The sequence below is a fragment of the Argentina anserina genome, chromosome 4, assembly GCF_933775445.1.
Source record: "Argentina anserina chromosome 4, drPotAnse1.1, whole genome shotgun sequence".
Classification (NCBI taxonomy): Eukaryota; Viridiplantae; Streptophyta; class Magnoliopsida; order Rosales; family Rosaceae; genus Argentina; species Argentina anserina.
The window spans coordinates 21,233,887-21,257,804 of NC_065875.1; the positions used below are offsets into that span (position 1 = coordinate 21,233,887).

At 39.0% G+C, this 23,918-nt stretch overlaps 4 protein-coding genes across 6 annotated transcripts; 1 reads left to right on the forward strand and 3 right to left on the reverse strand.

Annotated features, from left to right (window-relative positions):
* Positions 1 to 3,674: 3,674 nt before the first annotated feature.
* LOC126792711 (classical arabinogalactan protein 6-like) lies at positions 3,675 to 4,315 on the forward strand. Its single transcript, XM_050519173.1, has one exon. The coding sequence runs from the start codon at positions 3,675 to 3,677 to the stop codon at positions 4,044 to 4,046; it is 372 nt and encodes a 123-aa protein (XP_050375130.1). The 3' UTR covers positions 4,047 to 4,315.
* A 792-nt stretch (positions 4,316 to 5,107) lies between these two features.
* LOC126792682 (uncharacterized) lies at positions 5,108 to 8,693 on the reverse strand. 2 transcript variants are annotated; one of them, XR_007671939.1, is made up of 3 exons: positions 8,532 to 8,683; positions 5,921 to 8,000; positions 5,108 to 5,347 (listed from the first exon to the last, which is right to left on the reverse strand). XR_007671939.1 is itself a non-coding variant. In XM_050519139.1 (2 exons), the coding sequence occupies exon 2, from the start codon at positions 7,934 to 7,936 to the stop codon at positions 6,071 to 6,073; it is 1,866 nt and encodes a 621-aa protein (XP_050375096.1). In that variant the 5' UTR covers positions 7,937 to 8,000; positions 8,556 to 8,693; the 3' UTR covers positions 5,596 to 6,070. The 2 variants fall into 2 exon arrangements, 1 of the variants encoding a protein (XP_050375096.1); XM_050519139.1 differs by lacking the exon at positions 5,108 to 5,347 and having other exon boundaries at positions 5,596 to 8,000; positions 8,556 to 8,693.
* A 2,383-nt stretch (positions 8,694 to 11,076) lies between these two features.
* On the reverse strand, positions 11,077 to 15,429 carry LOC126792681 (uncharacterized). Of its 2 annotated transcripts, XR_007671938.1 has the most exons (3): positions 15,265 to 15,429; positions 12,570 to 14,734; positions 11,077 to 11,749 (listed from the first exon to the last, which is right to left on the reverse strand). XR_007671938.1 is itself a non-coding variant. In XM_050519138.1 (2 exons), the coding sequence occupies exon 2, from the start codon at positions 14,687 to 14,689 to the stop codon at positions 12,746 to 12,748; it is 1,944 nt and encodes a 647-aa protein (XP_050375095.1). In that variant the 5' UTR covers positions 14,690 to 14,734; positions 15,265 to 15,429; the 3' UTR covers positions 11,770 to 12,745. The 2 variants fall into 2 exon arrangements, 1 of the variants encoding a protein (XP_050375095.1); XM_050519138.1 differs by lacking the exon at positions 11,077 to 11,749 and having other exon boundaries at positions 11,770 to 14,734.
* Positions 15,430 to 16,969: 1,540 nt separating this feature from the next.
* Positions 16,970 to 21,311, reverse strand: LOC126792688 (actin-related protein 3). Its single transcript, XM_050519148.1, has 9 exons — positions 20,856 to 21,311; positions 20,291 to 20,750; positions 19,935 to 20,081; positions 19,616 to 19,708; positions 19,319 to 19,438; positions 19,041 to 19,151; positions 18,423 to 18,548; positions 18,217 to 18,315; positions 16,970 to 17,551 (listed from the first exon to the last, which is right to left on the reverse strand). Exons 1-9 carry the CDS (start codon positions 21,134 to 21,136, stop codon positions 17,471 to 17,473), a joined length of 1,518 nt encoding a protein of 505 aa, XP_050375105.1. The 5' UTR covers positions 21,137 to 21,311; the 3' UTR covers positions 16,970 to 17,470.
* Between the last annotated feature and the right edge of the window lie 2,607 nt (positions 21,312 to 23,918).

Consider the following 23,918-nt stretch of genomic DNA (forward strand, 5'->3'; position numbering starts at 1 on the left):
CACTTATCAATTTTAGTTAATGGTGAGATTGAAGAGTTTTTTCCTTGTTCTCGTGATGTTCGTCAAGGAGATCTTTGTCACCTATTCTCTTTTGTCTTGCGGAAGAGGTTTTAAGTAGAGGTCTCACTAAGCTGGCTGAGGATGGACTTATTGATTTACTGTCAGCTCCTCTTGGTATTACTCCACCCTCGCATGTTCTATTTGTAGATGACATTATGGTTTTTATGCGGGATACCAAGAGATCTTTGAAGAATCTAATGAAGTTTATGGAGGAATATGACTTGAATTCAGGGCAAAGAGTCAATAAATTTAAATCGCTTGTGTTCCTTGGGAAATATGCTCACCGTAGACGCTTTGTTATCCGGAAAATTTTGGGTGTCAAGCAGTGGTCTCTTCCATTCACATACCTTGGGGTTCCGATTTTCCATGGACGTTCCAAGATGGTGTATTTTCAGGACATTATAGATAGAGTGATATGCAATTTGTCCTCTTGGAAAGGTTCTATATTGTCACAAGCGGGTAGGCTACAACTTATTCAGTCAGTGATTCGAGGCATTTTGGTTTATAGTTTTCAGATTTATGAGTGACCGGCTGGTTTACTTCATGACCTTCAATCTTGGATCAGGAATTTGTTTTGGACTGGAGACCCTTTGAAAATAGGCATGCCTCTTGTTGCTTGGCGTCACTGTTGTAAACACAATGAGGAAGGAGGCTTGGGGTTACATGATCTATTTGAGGCTAATCGTGCTCTTCTAATAAAGAGATGTTGGGAGATTCTCTCTTCTTCCTCTCCAGCCTCTATTTTGCTTAGAGCTCGTTTTTTGAAAGATGATTTTCAACCTATAAAGTCTTACAAGAGATCTTCAGTCTGGTTGGGTCTCAAAAAAGTTTGGCCAATGTTTTAAATTATTTGCATTGGAGTGTTGGTGATGGTAAGATGATATCTTTTTGGCAAGATAATTGGTTGGGTGAGCCTCTTGCTACTAGTGTTGGAGTAAGTGGCTCTATTCCACTTCATGCTAAGGTGAATGATGTTATTGTTGATTCTCATTGGGTTCTCCTAGTAAATTTTATTTCTTCATTCTCTCAAGGAGAAGAAAAAACTGAGCGCATTGCTCTGCCTGATGCAAACATATATGACTCTCTTTTATGGCCGCACTCCTCTTCAATAATTCTGACAGCAAAATAAGCTTTTGTTTTCTTCTCAAATCATGGTGAGCATTAACATTGGGGTAAAGTGATCTGGAGTAAAGCAATTCAACCCCACAAAACTTTTGTTGTTTGGAAGGCTCTTCATGGGCATTTACTAATTGATGAGGTTTTACAACGGCGAGGTTTTTCACTTCCATCTCGTTGCTCCTTTTGTGGAAGTCATGTGGAATCGAGTACACATCTTCTTTTGCATTGTTATGAAATTGTGGCTTTATGGAAATGAGTTTGCCTTCTATTTTCTCATTCATTCTCGCCTTGGGGTACCCTTAATGAAGTGTTTAATGGTGTTGGTGTTTCGGCATTCCCAAAATCTAAACGTCAACTTTGGTTTCTAGTCTCCTGTAATCTAATTTGGTTTATTTGGATCAATAGGAATCTGGTGCGTTTCGAATGTAAGATTTTTAATGTGTTGGAAGCCCAATATCATCTTTTGGAATTGTTCTCTGCATTCTTTTCATCCCTACAAAAAGCATCATGATATGTTTATTTTCTATATTATTGGTATCTCACAACTGTCTGTCAATGCTACCAGTTTCATCTCGTCTTTTAATTAAGGGTTTCTTGGCTGAGAGTTTGCTATTTGCTAGAGGTTTTTATATCTATGGTTTTACATGTGTGGGTGTACACATGTCGGATTGAGCTTTTGTTTATCCTCTTTGTTTGAGTTTATCAGATATATGAGGTCAGGTTCTTTTGTCCCCTTTTAAAAAAAACTCTTATTCAATTTTTAATGTAAATAAGGCATATAATTTAATTTGAAATATGATTATGGCATAAGATGGTGTGTATATTCCTTGCACCACCAACGCTATTGTAATTTTTTGCTCATATATTAGGCCTTAGAAACACTAAAACTTGAAAAAGCGTCAATATGGTATCACCGACTCTTATGGCTATAAAGATGACGTACACCATTTTTATGGTATCACCGACTCTTATTCAATTTTTAGTGATAAGCCTAAACCTATAACTTGATTATAAATATGATGGTGATGGTGCCACAAGATGATGTTATATTCCCTAGCAGTGTAGCACTACTGATGGTGTTGAAATTCTTTTAAAGGCTAGGCCTTAGAAACACTAAAACTTGAATAAGTGTTAATGGCATGGGGTCATAAAGACCATCTTTTTTTTTGGGTCAATATAAAGACCATCTTTATAACACCATATATCGACACTTATTCAATTTCATGTACTTAATAGTGAAGCTAAAATACTTTTTTTTTCTAAGTGTTAGGTTTTACATCGTACTTATTCAATTTCACGTACTTAATAGTGAAACTCATCATCGACACTTGTTCAATTTCAACCAAGTAGAAACGAGGAGAGACAAAACCTTTTTGATGTTCAACTTACTCCCATGGTTATTGATGTTCTGACTTATATATTGATATCAAATAGTTTAGTTATCAGTAAGTTGAACATCAGAAACCTTAAAAAATGTGGATGTTTTGTTATATTTTTAGCTATTCCATTCTTTAATTAGAACACATTCAAAAAAGTCATACTAAAATCGATCATACTCGACGAATGATTATTTGAAAGTATATGAAAATTTGGTGGTTACAAAGTGTTGCATGTTTTAGCATGCCATTACATTTCACCGATGCTCAAACCATAAAAATCATCATTTCTTTTTCAAATTGTCATATTTCTCTATCTCTTTCTCATTTAGAATGGAATTTGATTGACATAGTTATCAAATTCTCCAACTTTTATTACATTCAAGATCGTCATAAATAAATTAATTAAGGACACAACAAACGGAAAACAAACTCTTTTGTTTTGTCCCATGATCGGGGCCGTAGAATTTCATTTGACTAAGAAAAAACCGATTTAATTTATGTGAAAACTGCGACAATCGATCAATGTCCTAAATAACTTGGAATAACTTAATAATCCAAGGGCATCTCCAAAAGACTAGTTATCTTGGCAATATTTGGCTTTTTAACAAAGTTTATAATAATTTTTACCTTCATTAGACTAACTATTTAAAAGTTAGATTTAATTTTAGTTAAAAATTATAGTTAAATATAACTAAGGATGAAGAAAATAGTTTTAGCTAAACTATATTTATGTGTTGAAAATTAAAATAACTTAAAAATAATTATCATTGTTGAAGTATAACGATAATATTTGGTAATTAAATATTATTTTTAACTATTTTTAGCTATGTATATAACTAATACCGTTAGAGATCAACAAGTGAGACGACCCAAGTCAATGACAAAATTGAAGGGTTTACAACTGAAAAAACGGATTCATCCAACTGTCACCGATGGCTTTCCTAGCACCACTCCGCAATGCCCTCACCGCCGACCAATGATTTCCTCCACCCAAACTCATATATAACCCACCTCCACCGTCACCACCGCCACACATTCTCATCCCATTACTTCCATACGTACATCTGCAGTGCTTCTCGAAGAGAACCAACTGCATCAATTCACTTACATTGTAAAATGGCACGTCAAGCTGTTCTATTTGTTGCCCTTACTCTTCTGGCCACCGTGGCTTTTGCCGCCGATGCCCCCGCCGCATCTCCCGGCAAACCAAAGCCTGGAATCCCAACCTTCGCCGCCATGTCCCCGGGCGCCGCCGGTCCCACCGCCTCCGACAGCAATGAAGTTGGAACCGTGACTGGTAGTGACGCTGCTGGTGGTCCTGCGTCCAGTGGACATAGCATTGCCGACGCTTTGGCCGCTGGGATCGGTGGACCTGTTAGTGAGAAAACCTTTGGCACAGCTGAGGCTCCCAAGTCTGGTGCCGCCGCCGCCAAGGTATCCGCTGGAGCAGTTATAGCTGCTGTTGCCGCCGCCTCCTTCTTCATCTAAGCTAGCTGCATTATGTGTTACATCACTTACATGCAACCTATTTATATGTATACGTACGTATGAACACGCACACCCTTGAGAAACATGAAAGAATCTCCTTGTTTAATTCCGTATCGACTACAACTAGAGTTTTTCCTGTTGATCGTATTATCCATCTTAGCATGTTCTGAACAAATATTTCCAGAAACATATGGTCAAAATTTGGTTGCATGTCTGTTACATGATCAGTTATTAAAACATGAAATTACTGAAAGAAAACCATGCAACCAATGAACCAAATCTTCCAGTCTTAACTATGTTTAAGACACCCAGAAAGAAAGTAACACAACTCCAAGATGTTAAAGACACTAAACACAGAAGTATTCGTAGCTATAGTAAACAGAACCAAGCAATTTGCCGACGCTTCAACGCCGATTGAGTATTATATGATAAGTTCTGTCTAGTCCATCACGGAGTTGAAGTTAAGAACTAAGCGCGACACTAAAATTAAACACATCAACAGCCTAGGTACATACAAAATGTGATTTTTTAAACCAAGATAGTGAGATACAAATGATAGAGCTCAGAGCTGTACAGCAGGACTTGGATAATAGTTGCATAGCCAGTGATTGATATACAAATGATAGAGCTCATACTATTAGAAAGCCTAATAAATGCAACAACAATACAAAAAGGGAAAGGAGCAAATAAGACTATGCTAGTGATTACAGAAACATGCACCATGCTTCAAAGCTTCATCATGAAGAAATGCAAGGCAAATGGCTGACCGTCGCACCTCCTTCAAGTTTAAAGTTAGACATGGCCTAAAGACTAGTTTTCTATTACACAATGTTTTAAGAGATGATAACATAGAAATGACGTTTTTGGTCGAAGTAACATAAAAAAGACTCGAACACCATATTTGTAAGGGTACCTTGTTGAGAAACAGCATGACGACTACAAAAAAATCAAATTTCTACTGTATAATATTGAGAAACAATAGTCTGTTCCGATGAAAAAGAATGACGAAGGTAAAAAGAGGGACTTAACTGGAAAATGTACATAAGCAGCTCAACACAGCCTCTGATAAGAGAAACAATGCCCAAATGTAAACAACCAATTCGACCCCAACTTATTTACAAGGAGTCACCCACCATGCATTATGAAATGAAAAATCCTTCTTTACAAGAAATTGCTTCAACAGAAGCTGGGTTTGTAGAAACCTTCAGAGTGATCAGTATAGGTCCATAGGAGCATAGACCAATATTTGACTGAATCCTGACTCTAGCATGATGCATGGCCTGGTAGAAAGTCCTGATTCCCTAGTGCAAAGACCAGTCATCAAGTGTTACAGCAATTGAAAATGGAAAACTAAGCACATAGCTTGAGTAAAAGAGTTTCTACAAGCTCACAGGGAAGCCTAACGTGGAAAACTAAGCACATATTCTATAATTCATACATATTTACCAACTATGAGCTCACATGCTAACATAAGAACAAACCATCAATGTTTTCACATAATTTTTTTTTTCTTTTGTGTGCCAGTCCTCATCTTTCTACATCTAAGAGATCAAGCAATAGGCAATTCTTTTAAATTAAATAAAACTAGAAAACTCCCATTACCACAAAGAAACAAGAAACTTTCACACTAAATACCACAAAACCTAATTAAACAATGTCTAGAAGAAATATGTAGCATAGTTATTTAACCAAGAAGATAAATAGCTGCAGGATCAAGTGTCAAAACCTCCACAGCTATTCTCCACTGGTATGCTACTATAAGTTACTGTTTTTTTTAGCACACATTAATTCACAGAGCTAAATGTTCTGTAGAAAATGAAATGAAAGAAAGGGGGAACTGATCATTCCCTTCTATGCACACTGGTAGAACTTACTTCTCCATCAAGAAGCAGTGTTAGGACTTGGGGCCACCACAGATGAAGATGCAGTAGCACAGTAGCTATTAAAGGCAAGATACCACTATGGTTGAGGAGCCATTTTCTGAAGTCTAAAAGACGCCAAATAAACAAAAATCATTACTCGTGTCACTCAGATGGCAATCTTCTCCTCTTCCCATAATCCACATCCCTTGACCGAGAACGATGATCATCTTCCGGCACTGCTTTGGACCTGCTGCGAGGTCTTGAAGAAGATTGCCCTCGGTTCCAGTCATCATCATAGCCCACATCTCGCTCTCTTCGACGATGGTCTCTGTAACTATCTTTTTCTTCTTTGTACCTAGGCTCCCTGTGCTCCCTCTCAGACCTGTCCAAGTCTTGCTCCCTCTCATCACGATGCCTCCTCTCAGAGGATCCAGTCCACTCGCGCTCAGAATCTCGTTCTCTGTCCCTTGAGACAGCACTTGGCTTGGCTGATTTCTCATGGCTTGCCTCAACATAGTTCCCATACTCAGAACCACCATCATCACCCCCATAACTTGACTCCCTTGTTCTTCGATCCTGTTCTTCTCCTCCCCACCCAGCCATACTTGGATCATTCCACATAGAAGCATGATGCCCTTCCATTCCAGAAGAACCCATCATTCCCATGCCATTTGTTGCCATTCCCCTCCCAAAGAATGCTGGGTTTACATGAGGAGCAACCCCAGCAAATCCCATTGGATTAGCACCAGGAAATTGAGGAAGCATTCCAGGATAACCAGGACCAGGGAATCCTCCGTAACCACCTCCTCGACCCATATATGTTGGATCAAACCCAGGACCCATCATACCAGGTGCATTCATCATACCTCCCACAGGACCACCAAAACCAGGACCTGTTAGGCCCTGTCCATAGCCTCCTCCGTTAGCACCAGTTCCAACCCCAGCATTGTTTCCAACCATGTTCCTTGCACCCATGGCCCCTGCTCTTCCCCGGCCTGGTCCACCAGGACCTCTGTTGGGTACTCCCTGTCCACCTCGTCCCCAATTACCCCTCCCGAAATTTCTCCCGGTGTCTCCACCTTGAAAATTCACATTTCCCCCTCTCCCAGAACCATCATTCATGGGCCTTCTCCCTTGAGGCTGAGTCTGAACCTGCCCTTGGGATTTATTAACGTAATTAGCGCCCATCTGCTTCAAAGTTTGTGAAGAAGCAAACGCTACAACACAAGCTCTCCCATTGAAAACATAACCATCCATTCCCTCTTTGCATGCACTGGCAGCTGCTGGATCATAAAAATCTACCTGACAGTAACCTTTGGATTTACCACTGGCTCTTTCATCAAAAAACTTAATTTCCTTCACCCTTCCAAACTGAGATAAAACGCTTTCAAGTTCAGCATCAGTTGTCCACCAATGCAAGTCACCCACAAACAGTGTGGTTGGACCATTTTCCATTGGAGGATGGATTTGGTTTTCATTAACCATTGGACGATTAAGATTGACTGTCATATTCATTTGATTAGCAGGCACCTGTGTAACAGCTGAAGGACCAGTAGTGCCAGAGTTCATTGATGGAAGAGGCTCATTAGCAAATTTTGCAGTAGCTTCCAAAGAATGAGCACCAACATTTGAGGGCAACCCCATATGCCTGACTTGAGTTTCAGGCACATTAGCCACTGGTGGCTGAACCTTCTGTTCAGGAACAGTATTATAGTTTCCTCCAACTGAAATCCCCGGAATATTCATTCCCTGAGAAGCACCAGCTTGAACTCTTTGTTGGGGAGCATCAGTTTTCTGAGGCTGGAGTCCACCATTCCCAACACCACCAGCAGGGGCTGGTGCCTCAGATCGATGCATTTGCAGGAATCCCTCTCCAACATTAACATCATCATAGAGATCGTCGTACTCATCATCTTCCACCATCGGTTCTTCATCTGCAAGAGCAGGAATGGCTCCACTTCCCTGATACTGGAGCTTCTGAGCACCTCCGTATTCCTCCTCTTCAAAATTTATTCGCTCCTCAGCCATTGGATCCCTTTAGACCGATCAACCAACCAATTCAGACTGAAAGATGACCACTATCTATCTCTACCTATACAATACAGAAGAAAGAAAAACAACTGCCCTTAGATCCATCTCATCGTACAAACACGAAGGAGGGCTACATATCCCAATCTTTTACACATGGTTCTATCTCATACACAGAAATAATTGGAAATCAAAAACAGCCTACTGCAAACTAATCAAATACCAAACAACATCAAGTCATACTCTTTGTCATTAAATTGCTGAGAATATATAAATCAAAGTCCAATTTGGCAATATCAAATTCCACTTTACAGAATCACAATACAATTTGCATATATCAGAAACCCCAATCCAAAAAACGATAAGATTGAAACTTTGAACACCCAAAAGATTTAAGCTTTCTATATATACAAGGTCAATTACAGATCACCGAGTTCTCAAAACCCAGAAAATACAAACGCCCACCAGTGTTTTACATCAAGGAAATTCCAAAAGATACAAAATTTGCAGCTGAAGCAAATATACAAAGTAATTAACAATACAAAGATTGATAGAAAAAACACAATCCTAGGATGAGACTACGAGATATACGAACATAAGATTACAGATGTTGTCTTACTGTCTTCCTGTTCTGCTTCTGTGTTGGGGTGTCTTTGTAGCTAACAAAGGGTCCGACAAACTCGCAGCTGAGTCTCTTATTTGAGTTCTTTCTCATCAAATATCGACGACGGGTTTCGTTTCATGTTTCTTACCTTTTACGTTTTGTTTTTGGTTTTTCTACGCAGTTTCTACAGTGAAATAGAATTAGAAATTCTACATGTCCCTACAGATCTATTGGGAACACCTTTCACTATTAATGGCTAATTCGATCTTTTTACTTCAATATAGACTTGTAAATTAATCTATGACCGACGGGCTAACCTAAATTTAGTCTTAAAAAGTGAGCTGCGGCCGGCTCAAATTAATGAGCGGATTTTACTCGATCCATTTTAAAATAGATAGCATATGAGTAATACTTTTCAAGTCCTGGGCCGACCTAAAACTTTATCCATATGGTATATTATACGACCGGTCTGTATTCCGACTCATTCTCGAAGTCAAATTTTATTATTAATTTATGAGTGATTGATATAACCATCAAATTGTGCTAGTTCAATTGACAAATGTGTTATTCTTGTATGAAATGGTTCATGAGTTCAACTCATATCTCAATCAAAATTTTCAAATGAAAGTTAAAATATTTTATCATCTCAAAATCAAGGGTCAAATGTAGGCATGATCATGGGCGTGTTTTTTAAGCCCAAACTTTATCCACTCAAAGGGCGGGCTCGGGCTTCACATATTTTGATAGGGCTGGCTATGCCCTACCTATTTTACCGGCCTACTTCAACCATTGTTCTTGGTTCGATCGGGGTGTTTATTAGATGTGGCATATGGTAATTATGAATCTAAAGAGATTTTATTTTTTGATCAAAATGTTAGATGGACTTAATTTAATAAACACGCTCATGCAGATTGATAGAAAAAAACTAGCTCTTTTGACTTGTAAACAAGACAAAGTAAAAATTTAACAAAACGATGTTTAAAAGAGTTGCCGTGGCAAAAAAAAAAGACGGTTTGTGTCAAATTTGATCATGCGAGGCCTAATTTATTTTACAATTTTCGTATAGAAACGATTATAGGCATTTGGAATAACTCATCTTTGTTTTGCACCATATATGAATTGAGCATGACTCAATACGATCACAATAGGAAGATGCTGCAACGAAGAGAGAACCCTTGCTCCACGGTAACGGAAAATGACATTTTTCACGTCCTAGTGAAAATGACATTATGAATTGAGTTTACTCCTCAAACCGAATGAAGGAGTGAGAGAAACTCCATATAGGCAAGGGATTAGACCTAACCATGCGCAAAGCACCAAAATCATCAAGCACCTAACACCAACCAAAACTGAGATTCCATAACTACGTCCACATCAAATATAAAGAAGAAACACACCATGCAACCACATCGTACTCCTAAAACAGAACTCCAGAACCTGTAATTACGCTACAAGCAAACGAAGTTCAATAGAAGCAACAAGGGTTCTAGATCACAAAGCAAAGCTACAGGCAGATACGCCAAGAGAATACATTTCCTTCCAATAATTGAGCATCCGTGTATATTTTTGACAACCAGTCCAACAGTCGTAAAGCAATGCATCAAGATTGCTTCTATTCGATAACTCAATAACCTAACAGTGGGAAAAACATTACTGCTGGAAAAACAGTGTTAACACGCCTTATCTTGTGCTACCTTGCTCAATGAGATACTATTGCACACACCACCCCAGCCAATCTCAGAAACAACAAACCTCAAGCATTGTTGAGAAATTGAGCCAGTATTTAAGCAAGACCATGCAGCCAAAGTTTTACCCAATTCTTTTGCATAAACACACCAACCAGTAAACATAACCCCTAGATCCCAGAAAGAAGTAATAGGAATTTCAGAGATACAGAATTGAGGCAAGCATATGCTAATAGAAGAGATCCCCAGAGAGTAACCAGTAAACATGATTTTTCTATCCTACATAGTTAAGAGTTGCAGATAAGAACTAAGACTGGGAAACAAGCCATAAGAACTGCCCTGATTACCAAAAGTGACATAGAGCCACCTTTCAAGAAAATAAATAAACTTGAACATATCACTGCAACTATCATCTTGTCAAAAAAAGTATTTTGAGAAAGATGTGTCTTTCTGCTTTAAGCAGAATAATGATTTCATCAATGCACCTGAAGTTTAAGAAAATGAAATTCCAAATCAAGATGACACTAACAGGACTGAAAAAAACAGAAGCACTAGTATATGAACTAGTGATGTGGGGTGGGGGTTGGGGTTGGGATGCAAAACTTTTGGTGGCAACAACAACAAACAATCAGCATGCAAGGCAAGTGACTTCTACTGAGCACTCCTCCAATATTATGTAAAACACAACTAAAACACCAAATTTCTACAATAAATTGTTGAGAAACAGAGAAATAAAACACGACTGAACACCAAATTTCAAATATAAATTGTCGAGAAAAGAATAAAACGACAGGCCTATATAAGCAAACTTGTACTATTAATTTTTAATAATCAACAGTATCTGTCCCAATAAAAAGAAGGAACAGATATCATATATTGATACATGAAGAAAGTACAAAGCCATGTCCCAGTAAGAAATGTAAAGAAGCATAACATAGATCTCCATGGAGATTGATTTAAACCCTATCCAACCCTTTCATTCTAATTCATTACAATGCATCAATCACTCACCGCTCACCACCCCCTCAATCCCAATTACACTTCCCCGATTTAGATTACACAATAAAAACCAGCCTTCCAGGAATTATCTTCAACAGAAACTGGGGGAAGGGTGGCTTCTTGGTACGATGTATTAATGACTCAATGACTTCCTATTCCACACTGATATGAACACTACTGACGGAAGTACAAGACATTTACAAGCTCACTTGTTAAGCCTAATACAGTCATAAAACAACAAAGAGAGCATTACATGTGGACCTAATACAAAATATATCTTTACAGACTTCCAGTTGACTACCTACATGCACACTGATAGGTCTCAACCTAATATATCACTAATTTGAGAACACTCGCTAGAATTCACAAATACAGATTCTAGGATTCAATAAAACAAGCTGAAAGCCAATATAGTCAAAGGCTTCTGTTGCACACTTGGCAACGCATCCATGCAAGACATCTTCCACCATGTGACCAGCACAAGCTGATTCAAGCATAAAAAGAAAGAGTTCCCCTCTCTACTTCCTGGATATGATATTAAAAGAAAACCCGCATGTCAATAGACATCAGATAAAATAAATTGCCAAGACACCACCTCATAATCTGTTGCTGTTTTAATAAAATAAAAAGAAGAGGACAAAAATGAAAATTGGAAATCCAAGTTCACAGTCAAACCAGCCATGGCATGAATTAAACTTCCCCATAGGCACAACCATAGTACATGCAACTCTCACCTCAGGTACTTATAGAGTTAGCAGATCAAAGCCACCCAAACTGACATGACAATCAAGAATTTTAAGTGCGAGGAAAGATTCAGATATCATTCCAAGACCACAACCAATAAGCCAAGCCCAAGCCTAGATCAATAATTCAGACATGACTTGTATACACCATCACTTAAGTGTCAAGAGATCAAGAGAAAAGAATACAAACAACAGATTCTTATTTCTTTTCCTAATTATAGCATCCCTCATCTCTAACCTTTCATTTAAGATAAAGCATAGACTGCACTTGAGAATAAAATAAAAAAGAAAATCTAGATATAACCTCCCACAATCACATAGACATTAAAATTTTCAAATTATAAATAGCCAAACTCCATAATTAATTGTCTTAATGAAAGCTTAGGTAGCACAGAAATAAGCCCAACAAGATAACAGCAGCAGGATATGAGTAATCAAACCTGAGCACTGATATCATGATAGTGATGCTACTGAAAGTTACTAATTGTTTTCAAAAAAACACACTAATAGCCACAGCTAAATGTTCTGTAGAAAGCAGTATAAAATCGGGGGGAGGGGGGGGGAGTTTATCCTTCCCTCCTATGCAGACCCATAAAACTTACTTTTCCATGATGAAACAGCGCTTGCAGGTTGGCCCATCCAAACACAAATGAAGACGCGGATGAACAGTAGCTATCCCAGGCTAGACACTGTTTGAAGGTCCAAACTTATATTCTGCAGTATGACTAGTATCAAAGACATACCAAATAAGGACAGCTAGTCTACTAGTTTGTTGGTTTCACTCAGATGGCAATCTTCTCCTCTTCCCATAGTCCACATCCCTTGATCGAGAACGGTGATCATCTTCTGGCATTGCCTTGGATTTACTGCGAGGTCTTGAAGAAGAGTGTCCTCTGTCCCGGTCATCCTCATAGGCCACGTCACGCTCCCTACGCCGATGGTCTCGGTAACTTTCCTTTTCTTCCTTGTACCTAGGTTCCCTGTGCTCCCTCTCAGACCTGTCCCAGTCTTGTTCCCTTTCATCACGATGCCTCCTCTCAGAGGTTCCCGTCCAGTCACGCTCAGATTCCCTTTCTCTGTCCCTAGGAGCAGCACTTGACCTAACTGATTTCTCATGATTTGCCTCCCCATAGTTTCCATGCTCAGACCCCCCATCATCACCACCATAGCTCGATTCCCTAGTTCTTCGATCCTGTTCTTCTCCTCCCCACCCAGCCATACTTGGATCATTCCACATAGGCGCGTGATGCCCCTCCATTCCAGATGAACCCATCATTCCCATCCCATTCGCTGCCATGCCCCTGCCAAAGAAAGCTGGGTTTACATGAGGAGCAACCCCAGCAAATCCCATTGGATTAGCACCAGGAAATTGTGGAAGCATTCCAGGATAACCAGGACCAGGGAATCCTCCGTAACCACCTCCTCGACCCATATATGTTGGATCAAACCCAGGGCCCATCATACCAGGTGCATTCATCATACCTCCAACAGGACCGCCAAAACCAGGACCTGTTAGGCCCTGTCCATAGCCTCCTCCATTAGTACCAGTTCCAACCCCGGCATTGTTTCCAACCATGTTCCTTGCACCCATGGCCCCTCCTCGTCCCCTCCCAGGTCCTCCACCACCAGGACCTCTGTTGAGTACTCCCTGTCCACCTCGTCCCCAATTATTATTACCCCTTCCAAAGTTTCTCCCTGTATCTCCACCCTGATAATTCATATTTCCCCCTCTCCCAGCACCATCATTCATAGGCCTTCTGCCTTGGGGCTGAGTCTGAACCTGCCCTTGGGATTTGTTTACATAAGAATCTCCCATCTGCTTTAAAGTTTGTGAAGAAGCAAAAGCCACGACACAAGCTCTCCCATTAAAAACATAACCATCCATTCCCTCTTTGCATGCACTGGCGGCAGCTGGATCATAAAAATCTACCTGACAATAGCCTTTGGATTTACCACTGGCTCTCTCATCAAAGAACTTAATTTCCTTGATCCTCCCAAACTGAGACAAAACACCTTCCAGCTCAGCATCAGTAGTCCACCAATGGAGCTCACCCACAAACAGTGTGGCCGAACCATTCTCAATTGGGGGACGGATTTGGTTTTCATTAACCATCGGGCGATTAACATTTATCTTCATATTCATTTGATTAGCAGGCATCTGTGGAATAGCTGAAGGACCATTACTGCCAGAATTCATCGATGGAACGGGCCCATTGGCAATTTTTGCAATATGATCTGAAGAATCAACACCAACATTGGACTGCATAGTTGATGTCCCTTGAAACCCCATATTCCTGACTTGAGCATCATGAGTCATCTCCATAACCCTCCCCTTTTGAGATGCCATTTCAGGCACCATAGAGACCTGAGGCTGATCCTTCTGTTCAGGAGCACTAGAATACTTTACTTCAGCCGGAAAACCCGGATTTTTCAGTTCCTGAGAAACACCGCTCTGAACTGGAACATCAGTTTTCTGAGCTTGGACTCCTCCATTGCCAACAGCAGCAGGGGGAGGGAGAAGTGGTGGCTCCGGTCGGTGTATCTGCAGGAAACCCTCGCCAACATTAACATCATTGTAGAGATCGTCATACTCATCATCTTCTACCATTGGTTCTTCATCTGCGAGAGCAGGTATGGTTCCACTTTCCTGATATTGGAGCTTCTGAGCACCTCCATATTCCTCCTCTTCATAATCTATTTGCTCCTCAGCCAGTGGATCCATTTAGACCAACCGATCAATACGACTCAAAAAACACAATATCTCTACCTATACGATACAGAAGAACAAACCAAAGAACTACGGTTTAGATCCATCTCAACTGCAGAAGTAAATATAAAAAGTACAGATCTGAAAACAAACACTGTATTCCACAGCAAACATAGATTCCACCTCTATGTAGCAACAATGGAAAGCAATTGCTTACAGAACTCTATGTAGCAATAATCAACTACCCTTTGCCATACAAAATTAAAGTAAGTACAAATCATAGATTCCACCTCATTCCATAATCCAATTTAGTAATCAGACTATTAGATACTGAGGATTAAATGATTAAGTACCATAAACCCTAACCCTAGAGAGCAAACAAAGATTCAAACTTTCAATACCCACAATCACAGGAAACAGGTCAAGCACATAACCCAGTTCGTAAATCTCAGAGGACAACCATAAAATACAAACACCCAATATTACTTGAAGCTGAAACGATTCAACAAAATAATTAAAAAGCAGAAACTGATAGAAAAGCAGAAAAAATTTGAATGAGATTCGAGCACAGATTGCAGAGATTGGCTTACAATGTTGGCCTTGGTTCTTCGAATTCGAGTTGGGCGGTGCTGTTGTAGCTACGAAAGAGTTGAACTGTCGCAGTTGGCTCACTCCCTCTAATCAAAATATCAAATTATCTTCTGGAGGCTTTTTGTTTGGTGACTTCTATTGTTTTTTACAGTGAAAACCCAGAGATGAATCAAGTCCCTAGATCCCTCTCCTCTCTTATCTTAATAGGGGCTGTAATTTGTAAACAGTAATTATAATTGAAGAAAATTTACCCTCTTCTTAGGTAAACTTTTAACAACAGTACAGTACATGAAGTATGGATGAGAATTAAGATTTACTTACTTTCCGATACATCAAAACGGTGTTTGAGGTATAAATCCTGACCTAATTTAAGTACATACTGTCAGGTGTTCCGTCACTGTATGTGGTTTCCGTTAAATTTGAGAGGGCATTTTTGTCAAAGCGAAAGCCCATGTCTTCTCCTACGCTAAAACCAGCCTCCGTTGTAAAGCTGCCCCCAAATTAGCTAGATTCGCTCACCCTTGCATCCTTTGCCTCTCTTACCTCTAGCGGCTCACAACTTACCCGCGATCGAGTTCTATTCACAACACGTCCACCAAAACGTCTGGGCGCTTGAGATTAAGAGGGGAAAAGTTCAAATTGGACGACGACCTATCAGACTAACGGATTTGAGGACTCAATTTAGGGGTATCGGGGGCAGCGACGAAGAGCTTGCTGTGGTGGTTGTGGAGGCTACAGTGGTCAATCCCTATCTCTTACTGGATTTGCCTTGATGTCGTTGTTAATAATAGGGATAGATTATGGGCCAAGCTGCAATGCAAATTTATCTAGGTGAGCGAGCCATTATTCATAATTGGGATTGTAGTATTGGTTCTGTTAGGACTGCAATTTTAGAAATTCGGGTTCAGTATGGTGATGACTTGGGAATTGTATAGATTAACCTTTTCTAGGTACCCTTACACCTCTTTCGATAGTCACATATTTCACTTCATTCAGATGTCACAACAGTTTTGGCCTTTTGGGGCACCATGCAGAGTGTTATCTAAACTGAATATTAGTTGTGCCAAATGACTTGAATGTGATGTAATTTGTTCAAAAGAGAGGGAGAAACAAGCCTGAATATGAGTTTTTATTCAATTTTCTATGAGCGTTCAAGTTTGTCGTCAAATATTGTGTTTCTTTTAGTCACATAGTTACGAGTGTATGAATGTGTTCTGAATTTTTTGTGAAATATTATGATTAGTTTAGTATTATGGTTTTGAGTTTGATTGATCAATTTGTGTGACTATTCTATAACATGAACCGTGAATCCGGATTTGAAGTCAGTGTTCTTGTAGATCAGATTATCAGGAATGTAACCAAATGGGGCTTCAACAAACTGAGGTACAGGTGGTGATCGCTGCAATTAAAAAAGAGTGACGACAACTTCGGTTTCGTTCTGAAACAAAACCTGTTCCGAAACCAATCTTCTCTGAAACAGTTGGATCAAGAGAAAAGCTTTACAAGTCTTACAATTGGAAACTAATTATTCCTCGCAAAAGGTGAAATCAGACCGGAGGAAGCTTATCAGAAGTACCCAAGTTTGTATCACAGAATCATCTAATCCGTAGGTTATAGGAGTTACACGTATAAAAAAAATGAAGATGTAATACAGGAGTACTCGAAAGGTAAAAAATAAATAAAAAAAATGTTGATGAACATACATTTAACAATTAAGGTCTTTATACAGCATATGTAATAAAACTATGTTGTACCCAAATTAGAAAGTGTTGTACTACAACAAATGCAACCCAAAAGAATTGAACTGACTACCTGAAATGTGTATATTGTAACTGAAAATGGAAATAGGTATAGGGTGATAATCTAAAGCAACTATCTAAGCTGAAAACCAAAACTGCATTTCATGTCTACCCAACTTGCGATTCTCACTCTGATCCTTTTGGGCCACTTGGACATGTATTCATCAACCCCGTACTCTATTTCCTATTTGGCTTCTAAGAGACCTATTGCCCCCTAACAAAACAATCATTACAAAAGAAACCCCGCATCTCTTACAAAGTTGAGATCGAGTAAAGTATATTGTACACCAGGCTCTCGACAGCACAATTGTTTCGATGATACCAAGCAAATACCAGGAGGTTACTATGCATTCCAATTTTAAACAGGAATCGCCAGCACATGATCCAGCCAAAACAAATATCTGCATCAGTACATACCCTTGAAAACAGGATTTGTTCTACATATACTTGCACCGTATTCCTCATACTCAGCTTTAGTATGGCAGGCCTGTACACAAATTAGACATATATCAATCAATATCAAAAGATTTGGCGAAGAGAAAATAATAAATTTAGCAAGAATTATCATAAGCATAAGAAAGGGTGCAGGCTTAGCATTGCTGCTTGGCCTTCACAGTTAGGAATGACGTGCATATATTTTCTGGAAGGAGATGGGTGGCAAACAGTTAAACTAACTTCAATTTGTGAATATGAGTGTTCAAAGAAAAATGATTGAGTGGGGACAAGTCGGACTGAATCTTTGTTCCAAGAGATGGTTTTCAAGGATCTAGCAACAAAAAGAAGCAATCTACTAATCAATGGAATATAATATACTGAACGAAGGGGTAAATTGGTACACCCGAAAATATAAATCCAGGAAAAAACAATATTGTATACCCAAGTTTTGCCAAGTAGTTGAAATGAATGCAGTTACTGGCTGTAGAGTGAAGCCGCATAGTAGAGCAGCTGCACTGGACCGCCACTAACACAGCATTGTCATGGGTGAATTTACTGACCATTCACATAAATAGAGCAGCTTTGCAGCCATTATGTGACTGGCTAATTAGTCACCATATAAGACCCGTACGTACAAGATAAACAAAATGTCTGACATTTATAAACAAACGGAATATGAGGTTTAAGCTTTCTAGAAAGAATGATAACAAGGCATACCCCAAAGAATTCAGGTGTGGATGCAAGTACGGAGCCTCCGAACCAAACTGCATATCTCTGTATAGGATGGCTTACCACATTTACTTCCACCGGATGTGACTGCAGACACAGACAAATGTATATATCAAATTAATCGACTGTTGTGTAACTAACAAGTTCATGGCCAAATACACATCGCAGACGCTTCAAAAATAAAAAAAGCTTACTTTTACTTCTCCACCAACTCGAGCTTCAGATGCATGAAGCCGGGCATCCACAATCTTCTTTATGTCTCGTTGCAGCCTTCTATGGAAGTCCTTGAACATCGTTGAACCTCCAGACAACACGATGTTCTGATAACAGTAGAATAACAGGACTACATTACTATCATGTATGAAAAAAGTTGAATTCCAACACTACCGTGCCTGTAAGCATAGGCCCTAAAACAAATTAAGCACCATATATGGATACAGAGGAGATCAATGCCAAGTGGAACTCAATGATCGTACGTAAGATAAAATTGTAGCAAACGATATTTGGACAACAAACAGTAAGGCATATACAAAGAAACAAATTTAATTCACAAAATAAAAATAGATGACCGTAGTGACACGTGTGGACGTTGCAACTAAACAATTTCAAGACCAGACATGGGCATAAATCTCTTCATTCAGATAACCTAAGTCCAAAGAAACAGTGAAAGTCCATTGAGTGACTATACATTAACATCATGATGCCTTTAAACTACCACATTTGAGTTATGAAGCATCTATATCTTATTGCATAGATAAAAATATTCATCCATAGACGAATTAGCACGAAATGTGTTGCAAGGTCAACGTTACCTTATACAAAGATCTTCTGGTGTCGATTGGAGCGGACTGAATACACTTGTCAATTACAACTGGTAATGGAGTGGTGAAATCGCTGCTGTAAATCTCAGGATTAAAAAAGACCTGCAAACAAAGTCATGACCGTATTTTCAGGAGAATGATCAACAACTAAGAAGTGGTCGCTGAAAAGCAATTAAAGGAATTTAACTCTTCTCTCCATGTCGACTGAGATAGAAAGTATAACTCATGCTGAAAAAGAAAAGAAGCTATAGTTAGAGGAAGAAACAAACCTCTGGTCCAAGAAATCGTTCATAGCCAATATCACAAGTGTATGGTGCTCCTGTCTTTGGTTTAATTCCTTTCCATTGCTTAATATACTTGGATGGCTCTTTATCATGCTTATTGAACTCCTGGAATCATTAATGAAATTTAACATGACATAATCTATATATTGAAAATAAAATAATAAAAATAAAGCTCTGGGCTTGTAGTATAAGTTGGGAAGATCATTAAGCAGGTCTGAAGAAAGAGTATAATCAAATGCAACAAGTCATTAAAACAAAATAAATATGGGAAGGATAAAAGACCTTGACAATGTCAGAACTAGTATAGCAATACATTTCCTTCACTTTTCGAGCTACGTCAAAGGAGTCTTCTGGTGGCACATTCTCTCCTCTTTCCTGCACGAAATGTGAATTCATGAGTACAAATCCTTCATAAAAAAAATCATGACATATGAGTGCAATTAATTAGCCAAATCATCTTCATAGTACAAAGAATGAAGTAGGAACCTATCATTAAATCTTCCAGCAAGTCAATCTCTATTCCATATTTCACAGCTTAATTTTCATCCGCACATTCCAAAGTACGAAGAAGGGAAAAAGGCGGAAAAAGTGATCAACATACCCGCATAAGCTGCTGGACAAAGAGAGTGACATCTCTCCCAGCAATCGGAACAGACTTGATGCTGCTCCCAATCACATAACCTTCTGCAACAGGAACAACATGACTAGCCCCATCTCCAACATCCACTACCACACCTGTCATCTCACACTAAGAAAATCGTAGGTCAATCTACGACGAAATGTTGAACAGCTATCAACACCGTAACAAAAAATACACACACAAACACAGAAATAAGCACTTCTCACAACAATATCATCAAATTCTCACGAATATCAAATAAACTCATACCATTTAAAACACCACACACAAATACAAGTAATTCGTAACCACGAGAGTGTCCAATGTCCAATGCTAACCTTAGAGGTAGTGTAGCCAGCAGCAAGAGCAAGAACCGAGTTCACAGCAATGTAAAGGCCAGGAACATTAAAAGTCTCAAACATAATCTCGCCGGTGTACTCCCTACTCTCCGGGGCAGTAAGCGGGCTCTCAGTCAAAAGAAAGTAATGATCTTCAGGGTCACAACGCAAATAATTAAATATGCACTGCTGCCAGAACCGCTCCATTGAATCCCAATTCTCCACCTGCCCATGACTAATGGGATAGCTCAGATTATAAGTCGAGCTCGATCTAGATTTCTCCAGAGCCTCATCCCCTATGAAGAAATCAAGATCAGCCATAACCCCGGCATTGTGCTGCGTTACCCAGCTCGCCTTGGATGTGCTCCTGGATTGGTTCAGAAACGAATCGTTGACGGCAACTACTGTGGGCACAATGTAACACGGCTCGACGTTGCCGGCAAAGCCCATCTTGGTGTACCTAATCAAAATCAAAACAAAACACGGTAAATTTTACCATACAACCCCGATTATATGAAATTCATATCGGAGATGATTAGAGCTGTAGTATAGTAGTCAGGTTTACCCGGTGCCATTGTCGATGACTACTGCGGGGCGAGAGGCGGGGTCCATTGGGATTGAGATTGAGATTGGTGTTGTGTTGGGTAGGTATGGATCTGCAGCTGAGATCCAAGAGTGGGAGAGAGGGTGAGGATCATGGTCGTGAAGAGCACAGGTGTGAGGGTGAAAAAGAGCAGGAAGATGAGGGAGGTGGTGGTGTTGGTGGAGACGCAGACTTGGATCGGAAGCGAGACAAGAGAGGAGAGTGGCTGCAGCAGTTGGTGGTGGTTGTGACTCCCATTTCATCGACGGCGGGTTGATTCAGCGACAGCTCTCATCATCGAGTTCGTCATCATCATGTGTGTCTCTGTTTGATATTGCTGGGATTTCGATGATGGGGTTTTTGATTGCGGAAAATTGGAACGGCGCACCGACTGAGAAGTGAGACCGGCCCCCTTCCTTTGTATTATCTTTTGCTTCTGTTTTGGGTTAACTCATGAAACTTATGATATTGTCGTATGAAAAGCACAGTTGCGTGCATCGGCGAGTGTCTTAAAAAATCAACGATGAAGTGTAATATGCAAATTGTATTGTTCGTCAATGCACGTTGTACGTTCTGAAATCATGCGATCATTATTAGATTATTACATAAATAATATTAATTGTCTCTCGTATGCGTAACATACATCTCAATATACAATAGACGAACTCTGAAAGCATGACTATTCTCTCAAAAGCGTAAACAATCTATCTCCAAAAATTAGCAAGTTGCATTGACATGACAGACGTCGTATTTGCGTCACGATAGATATGTTGCACCTTGTATAGAGTTGAAATCCTTATGTAACAAAAGCATTGATATCTTGCTGAATTTTTTTTTTTTTGTATGATACGACTTGTATTGTTGAATGATTTGAACTTTGTTATTTCATATAGAAAAATTGATGTCGAAGAATTCGAGAGTTGTGTTTTAGGAGCATATGATGACTTAGCTCCAGCTCTTACCGAGTTATCATAGTATTGTGGTATTTGACTTTCCTGACCTTTGTGCCAGGACAGACATAAACCCTCGACCATGAAGAAGTAATCGGGACAGGTACCTTTGTCTCCTTTAAGAATGAATGTAGTCAATTTGCACAAGAGATTTACAATGGAGCAAGTGTGCAACCAACGTTTGTATATATGCAAACACAACCCACCTTATTTGTCTACTTTAATATTTGCATTGCTGCAGTTCTCATATATAATTCTATCAAGTTTCAGTCATCAGTACTGCAGCTTTGTATTTCTTCTCTCATATTGGTTCATGAGAGCTTCGACGCATGTCCGACAAAGTACTCCAAGCCCATCTACGTACCAAGCCTCATATAAGAAATAGAAGATGACCATAATATAAATATATCCTACTAGAGATTACCTAAATTTCAAACTCGTAGCACTAATTATTATTATTATATATATATATATACAATCTCTATCCAGATGAAATTTTAGAGTGAAGTTACAATTTTAGCACAATTTTCGGTCAAATTTTTTCACCACAATTGATTTAATATTTAGGTATGCTATTCAAGATCATCTCTACAAAATTTCACCTAATTCGGACATCGTTAAGGTATTGAAATTAGATTAAATCAATTAATGAATTAAAACTGTTCAACATGAACCGTTCGTGTAAATCTCAATTTTGAAAGCTCAAACCATTGTCAAATTGGATGAAACTTTGTAGAGATGATCTTGAATAACATACCTAAATATTGAATCACTTATGGTGAAAAAATTTGACCGAAAAGTGTGCCAAAATTGGAACTTTACTCTAAAATTTCAGAGTGAAGCTTCATTCTGGATATGGACTGTATATATATATATATACATATATGTGTGTGTGTGTAACGATCCCATGCGTAATGTACTGATCATTACATGCATGAAGATGTTCACGACAGTCACGTTATTAAAAACTCGGAGCAAGCTAATAACATATATTTTCTTTCATATGCCTAAAATATACGAATACTTATGTATATGCCCCTTACCCCACATAGGAGAAAATGATGCTCGGGATGATTTTCGTCATTTGAGTTATGTGGGAAATCAATATTGAAAGATGTAAATCGTGTAATACCTTATTATCGAGTACATTCACTTACTATATAATAAGTACATTGACTTGACTAGTATATATAATCAACAGTGTTTGAGAAAGAACGAAACGAGAATAATAACAACGTAAAATAACATAACGTACCTCTTTATTGATTGATAATGGGGCATATATATAAACATTACAAACGGAGTATCCCGAAGAATTGGGGATTCATATCTATTACATAAAGCATAATCTACTCTAATAAGAAAACCTAAATAGGCTAAGACACACACAAGGGTAGAAGAATAATTCTCCCGGAACACTCTCCCTTGTGTCGCATGCCTAGGTTGCATGGTGCACATAACGTTGTCTCGGTAAAAACCTTGTCAAGCAAATTAAAAGGTTCTTGGGTGAAAAACAAAATCTTGATCGAAGGAGAAAAATAGCACAACGCACCATCTACATTTGATAGCATTATGTGAGGTAGACTCCCCCTAAAGTTTACAAAACAACTCTCCTTGATTAGTACCATAATTATGGAGTACAAAAAACAACGTATACAACGTTCATTACATACTTCTTAAAAGTAGTCTTGGGCTAATAATTAATCATTAATCTAGCCATACATCCTTAGATCATACATGTTATACGTAGTCAAACTTAGATCTTAGGAAACAAGATTGCATAACAACTCAAAACAAGAGTATGCAATGAAAATCAGATTCTCGGGTAGAAAGACCTTCACTCACTTAAATGACCATAACTTCTTCGTCACAATAGGTATCAGCAAACCGTAAAATGTTCTGGAAAGTAGACACCCGTAGTTTTCCAGTGACATTTCAAAACCTAATTCGACCGGAGTAGTTCACAGTGCTCTGTCGAAGTTGACTTACTTACAAATTTACGGACAGAACTGTCCTATTTTGCTAAAACGGCCATAACTCACTCAATATGATAGCTATAAATAAATTGTTGGTGTCCCTGTAAAGTAGACACATA